This window comes from Fulvia fulva, chromosome 5 (assembly GCF_020509005.1).
Source record: "Fulvia fulva chromosome 5, complete sequence".
Taxonomy (NCBI): Eukaryota; Fungi; Ascomycota; class Dothideomycetes; order Mycosphaerellales; family Mycosphaerellaceae; genus Fulvia; species Fulvia fulva.
In genome coordinates, this window is record NC_063016.1 from 5021591 (window position 1) to 5045285 (window position 23695).

Consider the following 23695-nt stretch of genomic DNA (forward strand, 5'->3'; position numbering starts at 1 on the left):
TCTCATACTTCGAAACAAGTCGTCGCTGCTGAGCAATGTAATCTCGATTTCGGTGCCCCAGCAAAGCGTCTTACCATTCTCTGCCTAATGTTGCTCAGACGTCAGGCATTGTAGCATCGACTAGTATCAACGTGAAGACAAGAACAGGGAGTCTCGTCCAGATTCATCGAGCATCGAAGCAGTCACGACTTCCGACTACCAAGGGTGTCGACGTTCAGGTTGATGTCGGTATTCAACAGAGAAGAACTTCATCAACGCGTTCTGTTCGCGACAACGCTCGGGCCTCCTTCCCAAATTGCTGGGACCGCCGAGGATCTTGCATTGGCTCCAGGACAGCGATGGACAGCCCGACACTCATCGCTCTTGCCTGCTACAATCCATATTCTACAGCCTCATGTTGGAATCGTCGACAGACACATCATGAGATCTTGTCACCAACAAAGAACGACACGGGAGCATCACCGCATGTGCCTTGCTTCGGTACTGCCACAACCCCTCCTCACCCCACCAAACATGTGACGTCGGCCTCTCGGGCAGAAGGTACCTACATGCCCCGGGAGGAGAAGAGACACGACGATGAAGGGGAGAGACAAGTATCGTGACATCTCTCATAAGCAGTAGCATCTACATCTTTCCACCCTGTTGGGATATTGTATATAAAACCCTTGACCCATAAAACCTCCACATCCAATCCTTGTCACGCAAACCATCCATACCATATTCACCCACAATGGCACCCACCATGAAAGCAGCCCGCTACTACGGCAAAGAAGACATCCAGATCAAAGACGATATCCCCATTCCAGAATGCGGCGAGGGGCAGGTCATGATCGAGCCTGCCTTTGTTGGAATCTGTAAGTGTGAAAGGCATACCTAGCTGTTGAGACATTTCCCAAGCTGCGTTCGAGTATGGCTGATACCTTCCCAGGCGGAACAGATCTCCATGAATACCTAGGAGGACCCAAGTAAATCCTCCCCATCTCCATCGCACCACATCCTCGCTAACATCCATCTCCCACCTCCCAGCTTCTCTCCCCAGTCCCCCCACCCCGTAACCAAAGAATCCATCCCCATAACAATCGGCCACGAATTCTCCGGCACAGTCAAGAAAATCGGCGCAGGCGTGACGGGCCTCAAAGAAGGGCAAAAAGTCGCAGTCCAACCCACAATCTACTGCGGCCACTGCGGCGCCTGCAAAGTCAACGCCGAAAACGCCTGCCCCAACGGCGGCTTCGTCGGTCTCTCTGGCGGCGGAGGTGGAATGTCCGAAGCAGTCGTGCTCCCCAGCGAAGCCATCTTCCCACTCCCCTCGAACGTCGACCTCGACATTGGAGCGTTGGTCGAGCCTTTAGCCGTAGCATGGCACGCCGTAGACGCCAGCCCGATCGCGCAGCTAAAGGACGCGAAGTGCCTGGTAATAGGAGGGGGACCAATCGGGCTGGCGGTCGTGCAAGTTCTCCTAGGTCGCGGGGCGCACACCGTGATTTGTGCAGAAGTTGCGAAGAAGAGGCAAGACTTTGCGAAAGAGTTTGGCGCGCACCATGTGCTTGATCCTTCCAAGCAGGACGTGCAGTCGACGTGTCTGGAACTTTGTGGAGGGTTGAATGGGCCGGATATTGTATTTGATTGTGCCGGGGTTCCGAAGAGTCTGCAGACGGCTTGTGAGAGTGTGAGGAGTAGGGGCACGGTGGTGAATGTGGCGATTTGGGAGAAGGAGGTAAAGATATGCATTTGCCGCGGAGAGTTCCGAGATGGTTGACGCTCAGCTAACGCGCTTTTCTGCTAGGTCCCGTTCAATCCGAATTGGCTTGTGTTCCGCGAGGCGTCATATAAAGCCGTGCTTGGGTATCAGAAGAAGGATTTCCAGGGCGTCGTGGACGCGCTCGGGGCTGGAAAGTTGAAGCCGCATAGTATGATCACTAGCAAGATCAAGATGGATCGACTGGTGGATGATGGGTATCTGGCGTTGATCAACGAGAAGGACAAGCATGTCAAGATCCTCGTTGATGTGCAAGGATCACTACGTTGAGCGTGGCGAGGGTTCGGTATCGGCTGTACAGCACAGTATGATTGTGGAAAGTGCGTTGTCCCATTCCACAGCCCATGGTCTCTATGGCCATTGCGGTAGAGCTCCTGGTTGCATGACTTGCATGTTGTTGTTCAGTGGCGCTGTAGGCACAGTTTGCATCGGTGGCACGCCTACAGCACTTGCCATGTCGGCCCCCAGATAAAGCCCTGGGTCAAAGAAGTCGTCCAGCGTCACGAATTGTGAAGACCAAGATAGAGAGTCTGAGCACTCCGACGGCCAGCTGTCGTTCGTAACCCAGTTGGCAGATCCATAGTCAGTCGCTGCTGTGGTGAAAGGTGTGCTAGCGTAGGATGGCGTTGGAAATGCTGTCTCTTGGGTTACGCTTGAGCGTATATTGCGCGGTCTCCATGGAAGAGGTACAGCTAGACCTAATGGTTAGTGAGGTTTCGTTGCTGCAGGCATACCGCGTGGAATGTTTGCTTACTTGATCGTTTGTATAACTGCAACGCGCGCATCATCTTCGCCGCCAAGCGAGCAGCATCAGAATGCGCACTCAACGCATCAAAGATTCGTATGCACACAGCCGCGTCCGCCTCTAACGCCGTTACAGTATCAACAGGCGAAGGTGGTACCTGAAACTTGCTTGCTACCAGGAGGATCGAGGCACCACATATGAGGCAGGAAATCATCTGCCAGAAAGGAAAATCGTGGACAAGGTCCTGCTCGTTGTTGACGTTTTCCATGGTCCGCGCAATAGCTCGAGCTTCTGACACGCAAATGGCCTCCGAGCTCACTATCTGCTGCCTTTCAGCGTCTGAAATCGACATTATAGACGAGTCTTCGGAGAGGAGCCATGGGAGACAGAGGTGTACGCGATGTAGCAATGCTCGGAGATGGTGAAACTTGATGGAAAGGATATTCCTTTGTCGTCGAAGCGTCACCGTTGTATCAGTAGAATGCTCCATATCGAATCGTAGTGACTGCGGCAGTTCGGATCTCCATTGTAGCAGTCTCTTATCGATGTCTTCCACTAGCTCAAAGTCGAGATTTTGCTGGGAGTTTGGCCTATACAAATCTCGCACAACGGATCCTACGATGTGGGAGAAGCGTACCACGGCTCTGAAGTAGTCGCCGAATTGCGGTCTCCACGAGAACGTTGGATCTGGAATGCGATCTCCGGCCAGATCAAACTCCATGTCATCGATCTGGCTCGGTGGCTTCACGGCGGTGTCGGCGTGATTGATGGCTAGAGGCCTGCCTAGCTGTAGCGCCAGTAAGCGGTCAAGGACATAGAGGGAATGCCAAGTCCTGCGGCGCATCTCGTGCTCTATCTGGAAGTGATGTGACTCTCGCCGAGTAGCCTCGTCTTCGACATGGAGTCCTAGACTTTGGGCAATTCTGATGGCGGTACCTAGCGTTGTCCAGCACCTGCCTTCATTAGCCATGGTGTTGTTTGGATGCCACGGTGCGCTTACTTGTCGGTCTGCACTGTAGCCAACAAGTACAAGCATTGCACAATCAAGAGGCAAACGTAGTCGCGGCTGTGCTCGCTACCATGACTCTTTGTCATGGCTTGAGAGTACATGAAGTAACCTTCATGAGTACAAGAGTCCCAGCTCTCACCATTCGAGAACGTGTCGTAGTATGAGCCGAGCGCCAAGATCGAGACTACGGACGATTAGCAGGTTGCAAGCTCTCATGCCGACGGAATGTTCACTCACGAAATGTAGCCGACCACGTTCGTGAAACATCACTCGTCGATAGACTTTCGCAGAACTTGACGTACTGCAAGCGGAATCTCTGCTGGCATACGACAGGATGCGCAACGTGTATTGTCGCAAAGAAGGTCTCCAGCCAGTGGTCGGCGATCTTACGGGTAGGGAGCCTGAGAGGATACTGCTGACTGTTCCTCTGGGAAGTGCTGTCTGTTTTCTCGTAGCTCTCACAGACCGAGGGCTGATCAGCCAGGCGTGAGTCCCGAAGAAGCTCCTGGATCGAGTTCACGAATTCAACATCACTTGACCAGCCAAGGTATTTGGCAGAACGTGGTCTGCTCTCGGTGGTGCCGTAATTGTCTTGCGTTTCAGTCTCTTCAGACGCCTTTGGGCTCGGTAATTGGTCCCAAAGTTCGCTGGGTAGATGTGTTCGGATTCGAGCCTGGGCTAGATCCACCTTCGCTCGCTCGCCTTCGGGCACGTTTGTACGCAGGGTCGACAGCAGCTCATCGTAGGCGCGAACGGCTTCCTGTAAGGATGTCATATCTGGCTCCGAAGGTGCTACTGATGATGGGGTCGCGCCCAAGCTGAGCGACACATCTGGGTGCGTGATGCCTCGGCGGCCGCCATGATTCCACTTGCAAGCATAGCCGTATGCACTGCATCGAGAGCAGATAGGTTGCTGCCCGTCGCACTTTGTTTTCAGGATCCTGCATCGATCGCATGCTCTCGTCACTCTTCGGCGTTTGTGCTCCATCGAAGCTGTGGGGTGAGAGGAAGGAAGACTCCATTCCAGGATCGAAGTGCTGTTCTGTTTCTGCGCCCAATGAGAAGCTTAATGTCTTAAGCTTAAGCCATTCTTAGCCACGACCATAGCGAGCTACAGTTTGTCAGTCTTTTCAGGCAAGCACCGCGAATGAAGAGGCACGGGTGACGACCCGAACGTGAGGGAGCCCGACTTTTCCGTCATGACGTGGCTCGCACCAGCCGGAGTTATGCCCGCGCCAAGCCATCGCAGCTTCTCTTGAACCACTTTTCGTTCCTGCTCACATGGGTGAATATGCTGGTGCAGGTGGCATGCCCGCGTCAGGTCCAGTCTGCATCTCAACCTGCATGCTGGCCGTCATCTCCCGGGGCCTTCTCCATGCAGGTGCATGCAGCCTGACAACGGCCTCTAGCTTGTATGTGTACTGCGCGCAGCATGTCTTGAATGACGAGTTCAGCAATGGCACTCTCACATTCTTCCACAAGGAGCTGGGGATGACAAATCTGCTGGCGCCGCCGTCTACATCGATGGCTTGGTGACCAGCGAAAGAGCATAGCTCGGTCAGCTTCAGCATCCGCGTAAGCGTATGGTTGAGGTTGACAGCGAGAGTGCCTTTTAGACGAAGCCGCAGACTACCGAGCCAAAGACCGCCAGTATCGGCCATGATTTCCGGAGGTGCAAATATCTTCAGTAAGATGTCCAAAGGCTGTTCCGGTCGAAGCCTTGCAGTGGATGGCAGGCCCATGTGAAGCATTATTGCAGGCGAGTACTGTGGCAGTCCGGAAACCGAATCGTTCAGACTACGAGAGTCGCTCGCTGACAGGATAGCTGTACTTCGCAAAGGCTTCTCGCTGTCTGGGATATGTATATCCGGGGGAGCCAGTGACTTCAGCTCAAGTTCCTCCATGGTGGTGACATCGCGCTCTAGGGCACCAGATCTCTTCAAGACCACTCGTATCCTGTACTTGACGGCGACCCGAATGCGACCCCTGCGTACATCGAGGGATGGAGGAAGAGAGTATTGATCATCGTCTGACTTTCTGATACGTTTGCAGCAAGCAGCAAGAAGAGGCACTTCCGTAGCGAATGAGAATTGGTGCTTCTCAAGCTTCGATGAAGTACTGGGGCTGTCTTGAATTGGCGTGAGTTGAACCTGACGTTGAAAGACAGCATGCTCTATTCGTGCAGTCCCAGAATGCTCAGAGAAGCTGAGCGCTTCTTCCCTAGGCTTCGGAGGCTCGACGCGTGTCTTCATGATTCCTTCGAGGAGGACATCCACCCCTTGTATGGACAACGGCCTTCGCCTGGATTCCAGAACGATGCGCCCTTGCACAACATCATTCGAGGTGAACCACGTACGGCCCGGGTGGTGGTCGACGACAATGGCGATGTTGGGAGCCATGACTTGCCCGACTCGAATTGCGCGGAGACTCCATCTTTGTAGTGGATCATGTTTGTCAAGCAGAATGATATCAGTTTCCGTCGGCGAAACTGTGGATTCGTTTTCGGGCGGCCAAAGCTCGCCAAGCGATCGGGCTCCCAACGCCTCGTCCACGCGACCAGCGCGCGGGATGATGAAACGCGTCCTGGGAGTGGATAGGCCAGTCGTAGATACGTATATGGTCATGAACACTTTCCATGAAACCATTCAGCAGAGGTGCAGCTATCGGTTGTGTTTATAAGGAGGACAAACTTGGTACGCGTGTTTCTCAGCACTAACAAAGCTTGGTGGTCCGGGCTCTAATCGTAAGTACAACTTGTCGTCCTCCCCGTGTATCGTATCGATGGTTGAATAAGCGTATCTTGAAGAGCGGTTAATGTTGCCCTAGAATCGTTGGACTTGTTCCACTATGTTGTAGCCGTAGACACCTCAAATCTACGTCGCCTTCCGCTGGAGGACTCGGAGAATTTCAAGAATCGCGCATGACTCGTGGGGTGGCTTTGTCCTCCTTGTAAGCATGACCCAGCTATCGCGTGCAAATCCTGCTTGACTGCAGATGCCGACCCCTGGCGGACTTCAAAGCGTGCTCCCGGATGTTCCCTGCATGGGCGGCCGTGTCGAGCATCATCAACCCTGCAACACACGACGGAGAACAGCCTTGGAACCTAGCGCTCAAGCCGGTGGCATAAAGGAAGCGTATAACCCTCCTTGAACGAGCGCGTATATGACCATGCTGCGGACAAGCCATTGCGAATGACGTGCCAGAAACGTCGATAGTCGTCCCGGGTACCACGGAGGTCTGGGTCGTGCTGATCTGTTCAGTCGAAGGACTCCCATGCCGAGCACAATATACCAGACAGGATAGCCAGAAGATATGCGATTGATGATCTGCACATGAAAGCTGGATGCCGCTAATGCTGCCAAAGACACTTGAGGCAAGGCAAATCGCGCCATCAGTCGTGTAAAGCGGTGCATCTCTTCAGATCCAGCATCGCCGTCGTGCATGTCATGGAACCTCTGATTAAGGGCTATCGAACCTGTCGCAGTCAGCACCACAATGATAGGAGCAGCAAGAGCAAAGAGAGGTAGGTTTGACAAAGTCCAGTAACGCAGGAAGCCGACACCCCAATAGTGACTCTGGACCCATGAGTAGATACTTGGGATCGAGCGACTACACCAGGGTCTGTCGTCGTCTCCGGTGCAATAGTGCAAGTATGCCTCAAGATGTGGAAGAGCGTATGCCAGCGCGATCAGTGAGCCCGCGACAAGAGTGCTGCAAAGATGCACAAGTGACGAGATCAACTGTCCACGAAGCATCAGTGGTATCTGCTTGATGTAAGCCACAGCATCCCAAGCCAGTATGAGGCCACTGAGCAAGCCATTGCTGCGCATCAAAGCAGCAACGCTGAACGCAATGCCACTGCAGACAGTGTAAAGTGCGACATTCAGAGGCCTGGATTGACTCATATCACATTCTTGCTGTGCCTTTGCATAGAACAGCATTCCCGTGAAATTGACTGCGGCAAACGTGCTCTCTCCATAGGGAGCCGACAAGAAAAGTCCAGCTGGCGACAAGATGTGAAGGCATGCTGTGATGAATGCAATCTCTTTCTTTTTGCCACGGGGTGCCGGGACAATGCTTTCCGTGAGCTGATAGAGGACAAGGACAGCGATGAGATGCGTAAGATGGGATAATAGTATCCCTGCCAACGTATGGCCATCACAGATGCTAGAAGGGAGCGCTGAAAATGATACTTAGCTTGGTGTGCTGCGAACTATGAGACCGAATCGACACACCTTGGGCTATGAGGTTAGTTGCCTTTGGGAAAGCTGAGTTGAAGGCCCATTCCTGCTCGTAGACAACACCGCGGGCTGATATGCTCGTGTAATAAATGGCGTCCCATCTTGTCAGCTTGAGCGCAAGCCATCCTGTAACAAGCGAGGGCCATGAGTCGGGAGCACAGCGGTGTCGATCGAGTAAGATCTGGGTGGAAGTGTCATATCCGGGACCCGGACTGGCTACGGCCACGAGCAGAAGAAGAAATTTCCATGAGCAGAAAATTGCGGTCAGTCGTGTGAGGCTCGTGTTTGTCGTACCCGTTTGGACAGTGTCGTCTGCTGGTGCCTTGACGTCCGCCATTTCGGCTCCAGCCACGGTTTTTGGGGATTTTGGCGTGGCCTCGGAATGGTTGTGGAAAGTGCCTCACAGAAAGCGGTTGCCTGAGCGTACCGCAAGTCCAGTTGTTGCGAAGGATTCCTCACTCCTCGGAATGCGAAGCTGCGATGAGAGCCTTCACAATGCTTCTGTTGCAGTGGCACGCGTGATAGGTTACTGCTGCACAAGCACTAACAAGACAGCTTTTGCCTTTAGCCCAATAGCTTTGATGGCTTGATCCTTAGTCGTGCTCACGCAGCGTGCCTCCAAGCCGAGAAGGAGCCTCACACGCGGTGAGATGATACGACACGGCCCAAGTGTCGCCAATGCAGGCTCCGTGGCTGGCGGTCAGGCGCGCGGTATGATGTTCTGGGATGCCTTGGCGATGGAATACTCGTCAGGCTGGTCCACAGCGTAGACAGTCGGCTCGGAAGAGGAAATGTTGCGAGAACGAGTGCATGTGCAAAGTGCAAAGGAGAAGCGGCTGAAAGAACTATCCGCCTCCCCGCACGCGGCACGAAACAAGGATTTCAGCAGCTGAAACGATGGACCAAAGTGGCTGTTTCGTTCGTTCCCGAGCCCGCAGAAGCCGTGCAGTACCAAACACCAGTTCGCCCGCGTGAATGTTGGTTGGGCTGGTCTAATTTACCAGCACTTATTTTCGCTAAGCTGACCTCGCGATACTGTACAGTGTACATCATATACCCCAGCTCGGTCAAAGTGATCATCACCCATACCGGATCTTCGGGATCTAGACTGTTCATTGTGCGCACAGCCAGGTACAGGGGCATGATGAAGTACACAAAGAAATAGCGGCCTGATGTGCGATGCAAACAGACTGCTGGGAGACACTTACACAATTGCCTTCTTCTCGTCCCGCTTCATGTCGCGCGTTTGCTGCCACGATTATTACTCCTTCAGAAGCTCAGCTCTCTGCAGAACGCGGAAAGTGGTGCTAGCGTGCGCTGATCAGATCAGCGTTCAGCCACCAGATCTGTTTCCACCGTTGGAGATCGCCGCTTCCATTGCTGGAGGCTATCCGCACCAAGCCGGAGGCTACCTACTAGGTAGGGCTCTGCAACGTCGTGAGGAGACATCCAGCACGTTGGCAGGAGGAGTGCTAGACGTCCGAACTACCTGGGTACTGCACTGGATCCGACTCCCAATCAACTCCTGACTGCCCAACAAGGTGTCTTCGCTTGATGCATGCATGCGTCTCTCGACTCCTCCCTCTCGCGCAAACACCCAACCCACACATCGACGCTGCTTTACACAGCGGGAGCCAGGATGCAATGGCGGCAGCAGTCACGTCTCCGGCAGCCCCACCATCTGCAGTCGAGCATGCACGTCAACATCAACCACATCAACAACCGCAGGAGCAACAGCCGACCTTAGCACAATGGACCACGTCGAGACTGCCCAGCAATCTCCTGTCCATGATCAATCCGTTTGGCGCCAGCCACGATGCCGATGGCAAGACAAACCATGACGCCCACAAACATACCCAATCAAGCCTTTTGACGAAGCGACCCATCCTTGCAACCGTCTCGGTAGACGGCGGTCTGCCTAGTCCGAGTCGCAGCAGTGGCTCCCTCATGTTCGCAGAGCCCGACACTCGCAGCAACTCGGATGGAGGTTCGCGGGAAGGCAGCATCGATGTGCTGCGCGCAAAGAAGACGGCGAGACCCAAGACACAGTTCAGCATATGTCATCCTCCTCCTGAGTCCAAGGCGCGACAGAAGTTACATCGACGCCCGCGATCATTGCTACAACTCCATCGACTTAGCGCCAACCAACGACCGCGACCTGCCCTCGAAGTTGTTCCGTCAGCCAACTTCAGTGTCCGCCTGATACGTGCCATCACAAAGGTGTTCAAGTCGAAGCATAGCTTATGTCCCAACGATCTGATAGTGCTCAAGGCCGAGAAGTATAGCAACGAGGAGCACGATGAGGAGCAAGAGGCGAGGGATGTGATCGGTCTGATCTGCAAAGGACGCAAGGATGAAGAGAAGGCGCGAGCGGGGAAAGTCACGATTCACATGGTCACGGGTGAGGTATGGGACGCCTACCAGACCACGAGCGGTGGTTATGAGTTTGCTCATACCGACGAGCATGGCCTGACTCTGATGGTACGCTGGGTTCTGAAGCGGGCGAAGGACAACGCCAAAACTACGACCAAGGACGGCAAGCGCAGGTTCAACTTCAGCACCATCTCACCAAACAGCCGAAGACATCCTGTCATCGCGACTCTCGCCCGTAACGGACTCGGTATCAACGACACATACAAAGTACCCGAAGTGTCCGCTCTCACTCCTCTCAGCACGCCACAGTTGAGCGGCATAGACATGGAGGATGAAGCGGACGAAAATGTCGGAGGCATGCAACAGTGCAACACTGACGATCGACTGCGCGACATCATTACGATGACAGGTATCTGGGTTGCATTCAAGGAAGGGTGGAGCCCTAGCTACAGGTACGACGATAAGGATGGGGCAGCTTCGATGCCGGCCTCGCCCGCAAAGCCCGGTGCTTCGTTTGTGGCTACACCACCTGGCTCACCCACGCCATTCTCACTCGACTCGCGAAACAGTATGAAGAGCATTGGCTCGGGTATCATCCGAAGAACGAGCTTGCTTACTCGGAGTAACCGGTCTAGCATCGCCAGCGTCCCTGTGATTGATGAGCCAGAAGCGACCAGCCGGAATTCGAGCATAACCAAGACTGGACGAGGGCGCGCAGACTCTTCGAGTACGGTCTTGGTGCATCGTGCTGCAAGCAATCGGCGCAAGAACAACCAACAGGCTGCCCGACGACCGGACTTGCACATTTCGCACGATCCATTGCAGGAGACCTCTAGGGAGGACTTGTCACGGGATTATGCAACACCTCCAAAAGCACAAATACATTCGCCACTTGCAAACGTTGAGCAAACGGGCTCTGCAGCATCGTCTCCATCGCCAAGTCGCGCGCCGTCAAGTGGCAGCGCACATCCAGAGACTGACGGCGCAACTACCCCACCGTTAAAAGGCAGTCGGCAGACAAGCTCAATCAATAAGAGGCACCGAGAGAGCACATCCACCGCTGATGCCGCTTCTGGTCACGCAATGCCTGCCAAAGGCGATCGCTTGCTTTCACCCGGCAAGACGAAATCAAGGAAATCCATAACGAGCCGCCTCAAACGCCTTCTCTGCGGCAGTAAGGCGCACGATCTCTAGGTGAGGATGCGTGACCGACTACGCAAGAGGTCTGTAGCTTGAGATGAGGGAAACGGTACACGGGACGAAAAAGGCGCTACTTTGGGAGTTTGTACATACATATGGAGTTTGTCATGGACGGATGGGACTCTCCCATGGACAGAACGCGATTGATGATGATGTCGGCGCGGTGCATAGCATGACAGATATATGCAGAGTACAGTATAGCATAGCACAGCGTAAGATACCTACCAAGCAGCATTTTGGGTCAGGGTGAAGAGATCGATATTGGGAGTGTTGTATTCCCAAAACAGGCGTCTAACGCCGTGGAATCCACACATGGAGGGTTCTATCATACTGAAGTCCTGTTACTCGCTAATCGTCCACGAGGCTGTACTGATGTTGGTGTCCCGTCCATGAGGCTCGTGCAGCTCACGTACATACAGAGGCCGAGGTGAAGGGCCGCATGGCCCCAGTGTCAAAATTCACGAGAAAGACCAAGGGAGTCCTCTGCGATGGGGAAATACGTCCCGACGGGCTGGTAGATGGAGGCGGTATTTCGTTCCGGCGGCATACTGCCATTGGACGTGTCGCGCGCACATGAGTTGGCTCAGCTGTCGATTATGATGGTCAGTATAGCTCACTCAGGGGTTTGTTTTGAAGTTGGGTACATGTAGGAAGCGTCGGATCGAGGGATTTTGTCGTCTGCTTGGATGTTGGCTTTGAGTGTGGTGTGGTGTGGTGTGGTGTGGAGGAGAGTGGCTGGGTCGTACAGTATCACGGAGACGTGAGAGACGTGGTTCACCCGTGCGTAGCGTTGGAGAGTGGAGGGCACTGGGGTAGCGAGCGCTCGTATGTGTGGGGGGGGGATGCTGTACAGGAAGATGCTAGGTACACTCTCGAGCAAGGGTGTGGAGCTTCGAACAACTAAAGGAGTGGCTGGAGGAAGCTAAAAGTTTCTCTCCCAAGACAGATCGTGAGATCAGATCAAGATAGGATAGGAACTTCAATCCTTATCCTCCTTGTCGTCCTCATCCTTCTTGTTGCCATTCTTGTCCTTGTCATTGTCCCTATCATCATCCCTATCACCGCCATTGCCATCATGATCTCCCCCATCAAACCCCCTGCTCAGCGCCACACTATCGAACTCCCCCCTCGTCCTCGCAATCTGGAATCCACGGTCCTTCCTCTTCTGCTCAACCGTGTGGATGTCGAAGCCATAGATATCGTCCCTGCTATCACCGTACCCATCGACGTACGAGTAGACCCAGATGTCGTTGCACTTGACGACGTAATCAAGCGTCTTGACACGACCGACACGCTCGCTGTTCTTGACGCGCTTGAGGAATTCTTTCTTGCTGCTTGAGACCAGGCCATTGTGGGTCTGGTATGTATGCGTTAGTATAGCACTACATGCTAGATACCTTATGGAAGGTGGGTGGGAATCTACGTACAGAGCGTCCTCCATGAGCAGACTGGCTGGAGTGCGAGTAGTACTTGTGCTTGTCAGCCAGGACGTTGTCGTTGGCGTACTTCTCGCCGCGAACGAGTTTGGAGTAGGAGTCGATTATGCCGCGGGCGTCCTTGTCGGAGATCTTGTAGCAGTTGTCACGGTCGCCGCGGGTCGAGAGGACGTCGTCGCCTGATGGCATGCTGACGGCGGCGGTGGCGAGGGCCAGGAGGGTGGTGAGGGCGAAGGTCTTCATTTTGGATGGTGGTTTAAAGCGAGTGTGGTTGGTGGTAAGGAGTGCGTAGTTGTGTTGTATTGTGCCGTGAAGCTGTTGTTGCTGTGTCTGGTCTGTCAGTTGTCGGGTGGGAGTTGAGTCTTATATGCCTCGTGGGTAGGTATTGCTGCTGCACATCTTCCTTCATTCATGGTTAGCATTATCCAAGAATGGTATCGAGTTATTCGCACTCGCAGCGCTTCTCGTGATAATGCCACGGCGTTGCCATTGCGAGCCATGTGCTGATGGCTTCTCTACCACGTTTCCAGCTTCGCCAGAGATCTTCTGAAGCCGTTCTCGCCAAGCGATGACTGCAGATAACAATGTGGAGGTTTCAGCCCTGGACGCCGTTCCCCTGATGCTGTGTGACCTGCCATATGGTATTTTGGATCTCAGTAGAGGTTCGTGCCTGAATCTGTTAGTCACAAAGGTGGTACATAGTGGTACACCGTCGGTCGAGGTCCAGCCAATGTCTCTCATACCGATCCAGCACTCGAATACAGCACTATCGATACCAACAATCTGACTCTTGCGTGGCTGGGCCAATACCCGGAACAATTGAACTCATCTCTTCTTCTGTCTGGTGTATGCAGTATTACATTAACGCACAATGGCATCTACTTCATAAAGATCTATTCTTGATCGTCAGCACTGTTACACTGAACTAGATCGAGACCACCAATGCCGCCACCGTCTGCCCCACGATTTCCCTTTAGTCGGCGATTCGAGACCATAGCACTCGTCTTGATCGAAGAAGATCAGCAACGCCTCGCTGCCTCTGACCGTCACGATGTCATCCTTGCCAATCTGCTCAATGGCGACCTCTTCGACAGAAGTGCCGTTCTTGAATGACTGACCAGCCCATGTCACCTTGCTAGAATCCTTCTCGTCAACGTGCGGAGCCGTCATCCTCTTGGCATAAGCCTTTTGTCCACGGCTGAAGCGACCATGCTTGGACTGGGAAGGAAGTTTGAAGGATGCGGCATAGTCGCTGGTGGAGTTGGCGTGATACGGTCTAATGTTGATGAGAGCCAGCTTCGTCAGGCGATCACCAAGATAGAACGCGTATGCCGAGAAGTGATCTTCGCTTAGGCCCTCAGGCGTTGGCAAGGCTCGAATCTGAGTGTCCTGCACCGCGAACGCCTCCGCAAGGAAGAGAATGCCAGCAAAACCAGGAAGTGTTCTCTGCTCGCCGCGCTTCGAGCTTGTTACGGGATAGAGCATTGAGTATGTGGAAAAGCCAGGTGTACCATCGTCGCCCGCGCTGTTGGTCTGCTGGTTGCTCTGGAACACTAATGTCGCTCCTTGGTGCAGATATGTCGCGGATGCATTGCGAACCGCATAGATGAGCTCGGTGTCTACTTCCCACAACGCTTGCGCGAACGAGTCGGACACGTTTGGTTGCCCAGAGCAAGCAATCGAGTTGAATTCGCCGATGATCCATGGCTTACCGGAGTCCAGAGCGGCTTGTGCGGAGGGCACAATCTCTGTGTCCGCATATTCGACAAGGCCGGTGTGGTTGAGGATGTTTGCAGTCGTGGCCAGCGCGGCTCTCTCCGGGTCACACGTGGCAAATGCATAGCTATGAATTGAGTACTCTGCGACCTCCCCTCCTGAGTTGATACCGGCAGGAATGAGATCGGCAGGCCGGACGTGCAGTGGTGTCTCATCCGTTGTCGCTGAGCTGGCCCACCACTCGCCCTTGCTTCGACCATTCACAGCAGCATCGATCTCCGCGGTCCAGTTTTGCCATTGTCTTACATAATTTTCAGTTGAATTGGCCCATCGAGCAGGAGGGTAGTTCGTAGGCTCGTTGCCAAGCTCAAAGTACTTGATCAAGTCCGGCTGATACTCGACAGAGGCAACTGCCATATCTCGAGCAATGTCCAGACTGTCGTTGCCGAAATTCAGCGTCGAGACAAAGTCGGTCCCGTTTGGGAAATTGGACCAGCTCTCGTAGTAAGCAGGCCCGACTGTTGTTCTGTACACACCTCCTGCCGGGCTAGTGGTTCTCACGGGATCGCCTGCTGTTGGTTCGAAGATCAAGCTGTCCATGGTAATGCCACCTGGGCGGATGACCGGACGGAGGCCATGCTCGATCAGCGTGTTGATAGCACCAAAGGTGAAAGTGTTGGGTTCTGTCAAGTTGCCGAAGAACTCTACCCAGAACGCTGGCTCGAAGGAGAAGGATGTGTACGATGGGGAATGCTTGATCGAGGCTCCTTCACAGGTGCTTGGAACATCAAGGTGGATGGCATGACTGCCGCTTGATCCAGCGAAGGTGTACGCGGCGTGTAAAGTAGCAGCGAGGGCCAATGTCGACAATGCTGGCGCCATGATCACGAAGTTGCCTCAGCCGGTGCGAGTGACTGATCCAGGATCACAAGTTCGAGGACACGACATTTTGACATGACGCCGATCGATCTGTGGAGCCGATGAGTGATATGCACTCCGCACTGGCAATCCTGTCAACACGAAGGTTTGTTCGTGTTCCTGAAGTAGAGAAGAGGCAGGAAGTGGAGAAGTTCTTCCGTCCAGGCCTTCGGCATCTCGGCACAATCGTGGCCGAGCGAGGATGCTTCATCAACCGGCATCCTGCTCTCATACCAGCTACCACCCTCATCATCACCTCCAATATCTCTTCTCCTGCGCTGAATGCTGTCCTGGACCCGTCGCGTCATCTCCAACGCCGACACCGCCTCGCAGACTCGCGATTCTGCAAGTCCATCATGTGCTCCAAGACCACCAATCTGTAGAGTACGCGAAGAAAGAGCCTGAGCAGCGTGTATGGGTCGCGAAGGTATAGACGCAACGCCTACCGTAGGGCTGAGATGAAGACAAATTTATACCCGAGCGCAGTATCAAACCACCACCAGCCCAGCACAACGAGACAAGGTCACGACAAGACCGACGTCTACGATCGCCATGGTGGCCAGTAGTACTCTTGCTTCGCCGAAGCTCTGCCTCTTACCACCGGCACACAGAAGTAGTACATATGCTTCTTCGCCTTGGCCCAATCCTGCGACTCCCAGCAGCAGGCACAAAGACTCTGCCCGCCTTTCTGGTTGCACGTGCCAGGCCTTCAGCTCAACATAGCCACATTCCATCCCGTCTCGGCAGCCGTCATGATCGCCACGTATAGACAATGAATTACTGCCTTTAGACATTCCCACTCGCTTCGAGCCACCAATCTTTGGGGCTATGGTGAATCCTTCCAGGTAGGTGATCGGTAGCTGGTCTCGTGTTCTTTTTCGTACTGCTCAGCTGCCGAAAGACTTTGTGCTACGCTATGTAGACGGCACTTTCACGAACAAAGTTGACCTCTTACTACTGGTGTCCCTAAGTCTCAAAAGCTCGATGAGTTGAAACCCTCAGCGCACGACTTCGACCGCATTCCTCAATACCGTCAACATGACCCTCCTTCCCACCCGCTGTAATTCAGCAAGAACCCTCGCAACCTGGCACAACGTCGCCAAACCAGCCGACCTCCTGGTCCTACTCCTCATCGGGTCCACAGCAACACTCATAGCAACCATCGTCGTGAACGCCGTTACCTCAGCTAACGCACCGGACAATGACTACTCCCCCGAGTACGCAGAAGTCAACGCACTTCGAAGTCGAAATGCTGATAGCGGAACAGTACTGGCTGGGCGACCATGATGCCAGTCCCAACCTGGGGCTTCCTCTGGACCCTCCTCGACATCTTCATCTGCCGCTTCTGGGTCCTGAATCCGATCTATGCGCTGGTCATGACGACTTTGTTGTTTTGTGGGTACATTGTGACTGGGACCTTGACGGCTATGTTCTTCGAGTAAGCTTGCAGGAAGCTCTAAAGCAACCCTGACATCAGTACTGACATTCATGCGTGTAGGTGGGCGACCGACGGCGCTTGGGTGCCTGCGGTGTTCTTCTTCATTATGGCGGTCCTGTGAGTTGAACGCATAGTGTCGAGTGGAGAAGATAGCTGACAGACCTCCGCAGACATGCTGTGTACTTGAGATATGCGGCGAGAGCTGTGCATGTTGGCAAGAAGCGCACAAAAGCGGATGACTTCGTCGCCAGATTTGATGAGCCGTGAGGGGTGGTTGGCTGGGTGGTTTGTGATGAAGCACGCAAGTGTTGCAGAACGACGGGATGGGAATGCATAATGTCTAATCTACGAGGACACGAACCTACTCATTAATACTAGTGGCGAACGGCCACTACGCTTGCTGAGCAAAGAGGACCCATGAAACATATGCAACACAACACCATTCTTGGCCTGTAATGGAAATATCAACGCTCGCAACTCTCCACGCATCGTAATTGAAACGTAAGCGCCATCAGTCATCTATCTATCTGTCCAGACCTCTACCTCTACCTCTACCTTGACTTACACAGTACCCACCAGAACATAAATCATGCCTCCAAACCACATCATTAACCGTCCAACACCGCCTCCGCCGTCTCAACAAGCCTCTCAAACACCTGCCTGACATACCTCTCCTCAGCCAGCGGATTCGCCGACACAATCCTGATAGCATAAACTCCATCCACCACTGTCGACGTCAAGAAGAACTCCTTCTGCTTGTCAATGATCGTGAAAACTTTTTCCGTTACTTCGTTGCCCGCCTTGAGATCGACATCGCCATTTGTCTTCGGATCGATGACACTCTGTGTCTCCTCGAAAGGCCTAGGATCCGACCCTTGCGCACCGTTCGTGAGATGTAAGGGGGATGATTTGCGTGGGTTGACGGTTATTACTGTCAAGGCGAAGGATGGAGGGGAGAGGATTTTGAAGAGGTCCGGACGGGACCGCACAAGATCTGCAAAGAGGTCCCCGAGAGCGAGGTGGTGGCGGATATGTTCTTGTAATCCTCTGACACCAAACGTCCTAACCACGAACCAAATTTTCAGCGCACGGAATCTTCGACCGAGAGGTATCTGCCAGTCGCGGTAATCCGTCACGAGTCCGCTTTCTGAGAACTCATTCTTGAGGTAGTGCGGTGTGATCCCCAGGGCGGAGGTGAGGGAGTTGCGGTTCTGGACGTAGAGACATGAGGCGTCGAAGTTGGTGAGGAGCCATTTGTGCATGTTGAAGTCGAAGGAGTCGACGAAGGAGAGGGAGGTGGAGTAATGGTGGTTTTCCGGCAGGACGAGAGCGGCGCCAGCGTAGGCGGCGTCGACGTGGATCCAGAGGTTCGGGTAGTCTTTTGCTACTTCTGCGATTTCAGCGAAGGCGTCGACGGCGCAGACGCTGGTGGCGCCGAGGGAGATGGTGAGGTAGTAGGGATGGAGGCCCTTCGATTCGAGGTCTTGGAGCTTCTTCCTCAGGTCGTGACCTCGTAGGGCGTAGGCGTCGCCGTGTCTGGTGGGCAGGCTTCGGAAGCGTGTGCCTGCGATGTTTGAACCTTTCTGGCTTGAAGAGTGGGCTTGATCGCTTGCGAGTGCGACGAGTCGGCTTCTGATCTCGCAACTTCTATCTTCGATTTCTTCGGGGTCTGTAAGGCCTTCTTGTTCGATTTGTCGTCTCACGAAGCGTTCTCGCGCTGCAATCATGACTGTGACGATGGCCTCGCTCGCGGAACCTTGTATTACGCCACCACCGGTGCTCTTTGAGTGGAATGCCTCTGGCAAACCAATGATCTGAGCTATCCAGTCTAGGACATGCGTCTCCAGCTCTGTCACAACAGGGGAACAGATCCAATTGAACGCAGGCGCCGTCAATGCAGCACTCCACATCTCCCCGAGAATTCCAGGATATGTGCTACTGGCAGGAAAATAGGCCATGAACTTGGGATGCTGCCAATGAGTTACTCCAGGCATGATCTTGGTCTCGATGTCTCTCTCTATGTCTTTCCATGTTTCGCCTTCTGTGGGAGGTGAAGCAGGGAGGAGTTTGGAGAGGTAACCTGGTTCGATCTGGGCCACGACAGGTCGGGAGTGTAGATTGGTGTAGTATTCTTCTATGTCTTTCAATACTGAGCTTCCGGCTTCGAGGAATTGCGAACTGGTCATGCCCAGTGGTGGAACTGTGCGATTGTCGAGTTTTGAGGTGCCATTGGTGTGGCCGTTGGCCGCATCTGTTGGGCCCGCCATGGTAGATCGCAATACACGATCTTCTGGAGCGATCGATGGAGTAGGTGTCAGAATATTCAAGTTTGTGACGGCGACCAAGTGAGTGTCAATGTTATTGGAACGACTTCCCTATAATATGGATGCGGCATCAGCTGATTCCGCATCGGAAGGTGCGGAAACTCGGCGCGTTGTCGTCTAATGATCGGCCAGCAGTATAGAAGCGCCCTTTCGTTTACATGTGCCGTCAGCAAGATAAGAGAAATCGTTCAGATGCGATGAAACGAGGTTGTGTAACGATGGTGTGCACGACGTAGAGATGTGAAGTGGCAGGAACATTGAGCTAGGGTTCCACATTTGGCGATACCGAATACCGAGCGATGATATTATACCCTGCAGTGCAGCAAGATCGCAAGCGAAACGATCAAATGTCTCATGCTTGCTCCCACCCACGCGTCATACGGACCAAAGCGCCCACCTCCACCAAAAAACAACACCACATACATCTTCAATCGTGTTTTCTTTGTCCAATATCAGGCCCATTGCAACCAGCAAATTTATATACGTATCTGGATCTATCACTGAACAAGTTGTCGTGCTTGGATTGGCTATATGTGGTGTTGTTGTCGCATGCTACCGTCGCAAACTTATCACCTGTTTCTTGGATTGGAGAAGCTACTGCAAGATGACCAAACACCTTTCAACACCTCAAAAGAATCAGATAGTAGGAGCCTATCACTACTGCAGACTTAAGGGCATCAAGTGCTCGCAAAGAGACCTTGTTAAGACCTTCAAACCGCTCTTCGCACCCACAAGGCATCAGGTGCGCAATGCTCTGGATACTGCAGGCTCAAGACAGCCATATCACCCGAGAGATTGGAGAATATCATATTCAGCAGGGGTCAGAAGAACGCAGTAGATACACATTGTGACTATAGACGCAGCAGAACGAAGAACAAGGTGGTGTGGATGTGAATAGAGAGATAGAACAACACCTTTAGATATGAACATAATCCCGCCAGTTGTTTTGGGCGGTTTGGTCAGTGTGGAGCGTGCCACCTTTCCTTCGTCATACTTGGCCGGTTCTTCCACAGCCCATGCAATGGTCGCTGTAGGCCAGCAGTTCCTTCAAGAAAGGCCGGCAAGTCGCCATCAGTCTGCGCTATCTTATAGACGCTAGTCCCGCTACGACTTCCAATATCCTCACTTGAACGGCGTCGCTTCTTCGAGACAGGCATGACTAGCCTACGCTTTGGTTGTCCAGCTCGTGCTGCTTTGCGACGTGCCTTCGCCCTTGCTGCCTTCGCCTTCTGCACAAAGTCAACTGTGTTGTCTTCTGCTCGACGCCTCTGTATGCTTGTGCCGAGCCTGACAGAGAAATCATGGTCGGCGTCAGTACGCACTCCGAATGATGGTGATTGGGCCAGATGCTGTAGGCGCATTACAGCTCTGTTGATCTCGCGTCGATTATGCTGCCTCTGAACATCGGACAACGGGACTTCTGGTGCCTCTTTCCAGCCCTCGAATAGCGCAGCCTCTGACGCTTGCGTTGCCGCGGCTTGTATCGCAGCATGCGAGAGGTCTGCAGCGACCTGTATAGCATCGCCCAGCCCTGTGCCAGCAGTACGATGGTTTAATGGCGGCGAAGTGTTCACAGCCCGCTGCGTTGGCCCCCGAGTTGGCTCGACAGCCTCGAGGACCGTGGCAGACTCTGGCGTGCTGAGCGACTGTGCGACCGTGTCTAAGCCCTTCCTCGTCAGTATAGGAAGTGGCGTGCTGGCAGCTCCGTGGCCCAGTGCAGAATCATTCGCTGAGGCAGGAACCCGACGCCTCTTCGGAGATGGTCCTGGCTGTTCTTCTGAACTTCTCTACCGTTTCACTGCACTATCTTGTGGCGTCTGCGGCTCTGTAGAGGGCGCAACATGATGTGTAGATGAGGCTCCCGCTGGCACTGGGGCTTTGTCGGAGAAGTCGACAGTGGATCCTGCCGCCCCCATCTCGAGAATGAGGTGCTGCAGCCTCAAGTGATGTCCGTGCTCTCGAGTTGCAAGCTAGACGATGCTTTTGTGTTGCTGGCTGAGATACGACACCGTGCTGTCGATAGATTGTAGTGGATAGTCTTTCGTCGTCGCGCTCAGAAGGCGGCGATGTAGTCAGATAGCAATAGCTGGTGTTAGGTAGTAGCTCGAGTCGCGCGTCTGGATCGCGTATGATATAGTAGGAATAGGAAGAACGAGCGAAAGACGAGAGTGAAACGGCGATACCTCAGCTTGTCTCAGCGAGCTTTGTTCACCTTTTCACAGCTGCACGCTTCACTTCTGTTTCAGTCAGCATCAATTGAGCCAAGGTGGCGAGTTTGTCGGGTATGCTCATGGCGAAGATGAAGGCAATTGTCGGCCATGTTGGGTGTCATGATGAGCCAGCCGAGGTGTCCGCAAGTAGTGGACGATGAAGATGCTGACTGCACATGCAACAAGTGAGGTGTAACCAGTGAATCATATGTCAATGGCAATAACGGTGAGAATTCATGTTCTCCACGTCGTGTGACTTGCAAATGAAGATGCGTGGCGGCACCAGAATAGTCGTGCCTCCTTTTGCCGCGTGTGGAGTCTCCAATTGGCTCGGCAGAAACCCTGATCGTCGTCGTCGAGAGAGCTGCAATGTGTCAAGTCAAGCATTGAGTTCTGTAGACCGCCAGAACACGACTTCCTTGCTACACCACAAACTCTGCCACCTCTTACATCGACGTCGGCTTGTACTCCATCGCAAGTCAAAGCCCTTCGCTACAGAGACCCACCACATCGACAGACGACACCATACACGCAGCTGGCCCTGCCGAGTCGCAACACCTTAATCTCAACTACCGAAACCAAAGCAGCCAATATGAAGGGTATGTGCATGTGCGGCAACAGTGCGCAAAGCATGTGTGCAAGGTCAATGGCTCACACTCACAACAGCTCTAATCCTTGTCGGCGGGTTTGGCACTCGTCTGCGACCTCTTACCCTCACCCTCCCAAAGCCCCTTGTCGAGTTCGGCAACCGGCCCATGATCCTCCACCAGATCGAGGCTCTTGCAGCCGTGGGCGTCAAAGACATTGTGCTCGCCGTCAACTACCGACCCGAGATGATGACCGCAGCGCTGAAGAAGTACGAGGAGCAATATGGTGTCAACATCGAGTACTCGGTCGAGACTGAGCCCCTGGGCACCGCAGGTCCATTGAAGCTGGCAGCAAAGACATTGGGCAAGGATGATGAGCCATTCTTCGTTCTCAATTCCGATGTCATCTGCGACTTCCCATTCAAAGAGCTCGTACAATTCCACAAGTCACACGGCCAGGAGGGTACCATTGTGGTGACCAAGGTCGAGGAGCCGTCCAAGTACGGTGTGGTTGTGCACAAGCCAGACCACCCATCGCGCATCGATCGTTTCGTTGAGAAACCCGTCGAGTTTGTTGGCAACCGCATCAACGCTGGTCTCTACATCCTCAACCCATCTGTCCTCGATCGCATTGAGCTTCGCCCTACATCCATCGAGCAGGAGACATTCCCGGAGATGGTCAAGGCTGGTCAGCTCCACTCATTCGATCTCGAGGGCTTCTGGATGGACGTTGGTCAGCCAAAGGATTTCCTCAGTGGTACCTGCCTCTACCTCTCCTCCCTGACCAAGAAGGGCAGCAAGCTGCTCACTCCAACCTCGGAGTCTTATGTGAACGGTGGCAATGTCATGATTGATCCATCCGCCAAGATTGGCCAGAACTGCAAGATTGGCCCCAACGTGACAATCGGACCCAACGTGGTCATTGGCGACGGCGTCAGGCTTCAGCGCAGTGTGCTCCTGGCGGGCAGCAAGATCAAGGAGCACGCATGGGTCAAGAGCACAATCGTCGGCTGGAACAGCACAGTCGGCCGATGGGCACGCCTCGAGAACGTGTCGGTGTTGGGCGACGACGTGACTATTGGCGACGAAATCTACTGCAACGGTGCCTCGGTGCTGCCACACAAGAGCATCAAGGCAAACGTCGAGAGTGAGTACAGTCTAACGCCGCCACACTTTAAGACGATGCGCTAACACTCTTCACAGCTCCGGCGATCATCATGTAGATTGAGCTTCTTTGACAAGTCGATGCTTTCCGAACAGTCCGAACAGCGGTACACTCCAGCTCTGACAGGTTTCCCTGCATCGGTCGGCTTTAGAACAGCATAGAACGCACGGCAGGCGACGAGGCCTTAGTGGCGTATTTGGCGTTATGGATGGTATCTTGTTGCTGCCCGACGGGCGTGTGCTTACCACGCCGCCGGGAACCAATAGCACGGGGCCAGAGCGAAGGCAGGAAAAAGCATAATATTACGTTGCGCGTTCACGCCGGTGGGCGGCCGAGGTCGAATGTCTACTACCCTCCTCTACAATTCAATACAATGTACAAGATACAGAAATACAGCTGTTCGAGTAGGATGAAGTAGTGGACGCTGGATGTTGCGCAATAAGTAACAATTGCTTGAAAGTATCGTGATTCGATGGATGTTAGCGCTGCCGGACAGCTCAGGGCCGAGGGGGCAGAGTTGGATGTTTTGCAGCGATCGTTCGGGTATGCGCGTGTCGTTGATCTCTTGCCCCGA

The 23695-nt window shown here is 53.7% G+C and overlaps 10 protein-coding genes across 10 annotated transcripts; 4 read left to right on the top strand and 6 right to left on the bottom strand.

Moving 5' to 3' along the window:
• Nucleotides 1-730: 730 nt before the first annotated feature.
• On the top strand, nt 731-2029 carry CLAFUR5_06495 ((R,R)-butanediol dehydrogenase; the record flags this gene model as incomplete). Its single annotated transcript, XM_047905643.1, has 4 exons — nt 731-854; nt 929-965; nt 1027-1717; nt 1787-2029. 4 exons carry the CDS (start codon nt 731-733, stop codon nt 2027-2029), a joined length of 1095 nt encoding a protein of 364 aa, XP_047762467.1.
• An 81-nt stretch (nt 2030-2110) lies between these two features.
• Nucleotides 2111-4501, bottom strand: CLAFUR5_06496 (Transcriptional activator protein acu-15; the record flags this gene model as incomplete). Its single annotated transcript, XM_047905644.1, has 4 exons — nt 2111-2451; nt 2514-3457; nt 3505-3697; nt 3751-4501. 4 exons carry the CDS (start codon nt 4499-4501, stop codon nt 2111-2113), a joined length of 2229 nt encoding a protein of 742 aa, XP_047762466.1.
• Nucleotides 4502-4790: 289 nt separating this feature from the next.
• Nucleotides 4791-6158, bottom strand: CLAFUR5_06497 (uncharacterized protein; the record flags this gene model as incomplete). Its single annotated transcript, XM_047905645.1, has 1 exon — nt 4791-6158. One exon carries the CDS (start codon nt 6156-6158, stop codon nt 4791-4793), a length of 1368 nt encoding a protein of 455 aa, XP_047762465.1.
• Nucleotides 6159-6623: 465 nt separating this feature from the next.
• Nucleotides 6624-8091, bottom strand: CLAFUR5_06498 (GPI mannosyltransferase 2; the record flags this gene model as incomplete). The annotated part of the gene is made up of 2 exons (XM_047905646.1): nt 6624-7693; nt 7749-8091. 2 exons carry the CDS (start codon nt 8089-8091, stop codon nt 6624-6626), a joined length of 1413 nt encoding a protein of 470 aa, XP_047762475.1.
• Nucleotides 8092-9398: 1307 nt separating this feature from the next.
• Nucleotides 9399-11321, top strand: CLAFUR5_06499 (uncharacterized protein; the record flags this gene model as incomplete). The annotated part of the gene is made up of 1 exon (XM_047905647.1): nt 9399-11321. One exon carries the CDS (start codon nt 9399-9401, stop codon nt 11319-11321), a length of 1923 nt encoding a protein of 640 aa, XP_047762046.1.
• Nucleotides 11322-12306: 985 nt separating this feature from the next.
• CLAFUR5_06500 (uncharacterized protein) lies at nt 12307-13006 on the bottom strand (the record flags this gene model as incomplete). The annotated part of the gene is made up of 2 exons (XM_047905648.1): nt 12307-12684; nt 12755-13006. The coding sequence occupies 2 exons, from the start codon at nt 13004-13006 to the stop codon at nt 12307-12309; spliced, it is 630 nt and encodes a 209-aa protein (XP_047761898.1).
• A 672-nt stretch (nt 13007-13678) lies between these two features.
• On the bottom strand, nt 13679-15361 carry CLAFUR5_06501 (Beta-glucuronidase; the record flags this gene model as incomplete). The annotated part of the gene is made up of 1 exon (XM_047905649.1): nt 13679-15361. The coding sequence occupies one exon, from the start codon at nt 15359-15361 to the stop codon at nt 13679-13681; it is 1683 nt and encodes a 560-aa protein (XP_047762501.1).
• Nucleotides 15362-16435: 1074 nt separating this feature from the next.
• Nucleotides 16436-17102, top strand: CLAFUR5_06502 (uncharacterized protein; the record flags this gene model as incomplete). The annotated part of the gene is made up of 4 exons (XM_047905650.1): nt 16436-16614; nt 16665-16835; nt 16896-16952; nt 17006-17102. The coding sequence occupies 4 exons, from the start codon at nt 16436-16438 to the stop codon at nt 17100-17102; spliced, it is 504 nt and encodes a 167-aa protein (XP_047762105.1).
• A 341-nt stretch (nt 17103-17443) lies between these two features.
• CLAFUR5_06503 (Phenylacetaldehyde synthase) lies at nt 17444-19102 on the bottom strand (the record flags this gene model as incomplete). Its single annotated transcript, XM_047905651.1, has 1 exon — nt 17444-19102. One exon carries the CDS (start codon nt 19100-19102, stop codon nt 17444-17446), a length of 1659 nt encoding a protein of 552 aa, XP_047761648.1.
• Nucleotides 19103-21961: 2859 nt separating this feature from the next.
• CLAFUR5_06504 (Mannose-1-phosphate guanyltransferase) lies at nt 21962-23179 on the top strand (the record flags this gene model as incomplete). The annotated part of the gene is made up of 3 exons (XM_047905652.1): nt 21962-21968; nt 22036-23103; nt 23160-23179. 3 exons carry the CDS (start codon nt 21962-21964, stop codon nt 23177-23179), a joined length of 1095 nt encoding a protein of 364 aa, XP_047762649.1.
• Nucleotides 23180-23695: the final 516 nt, after the last annotated feature.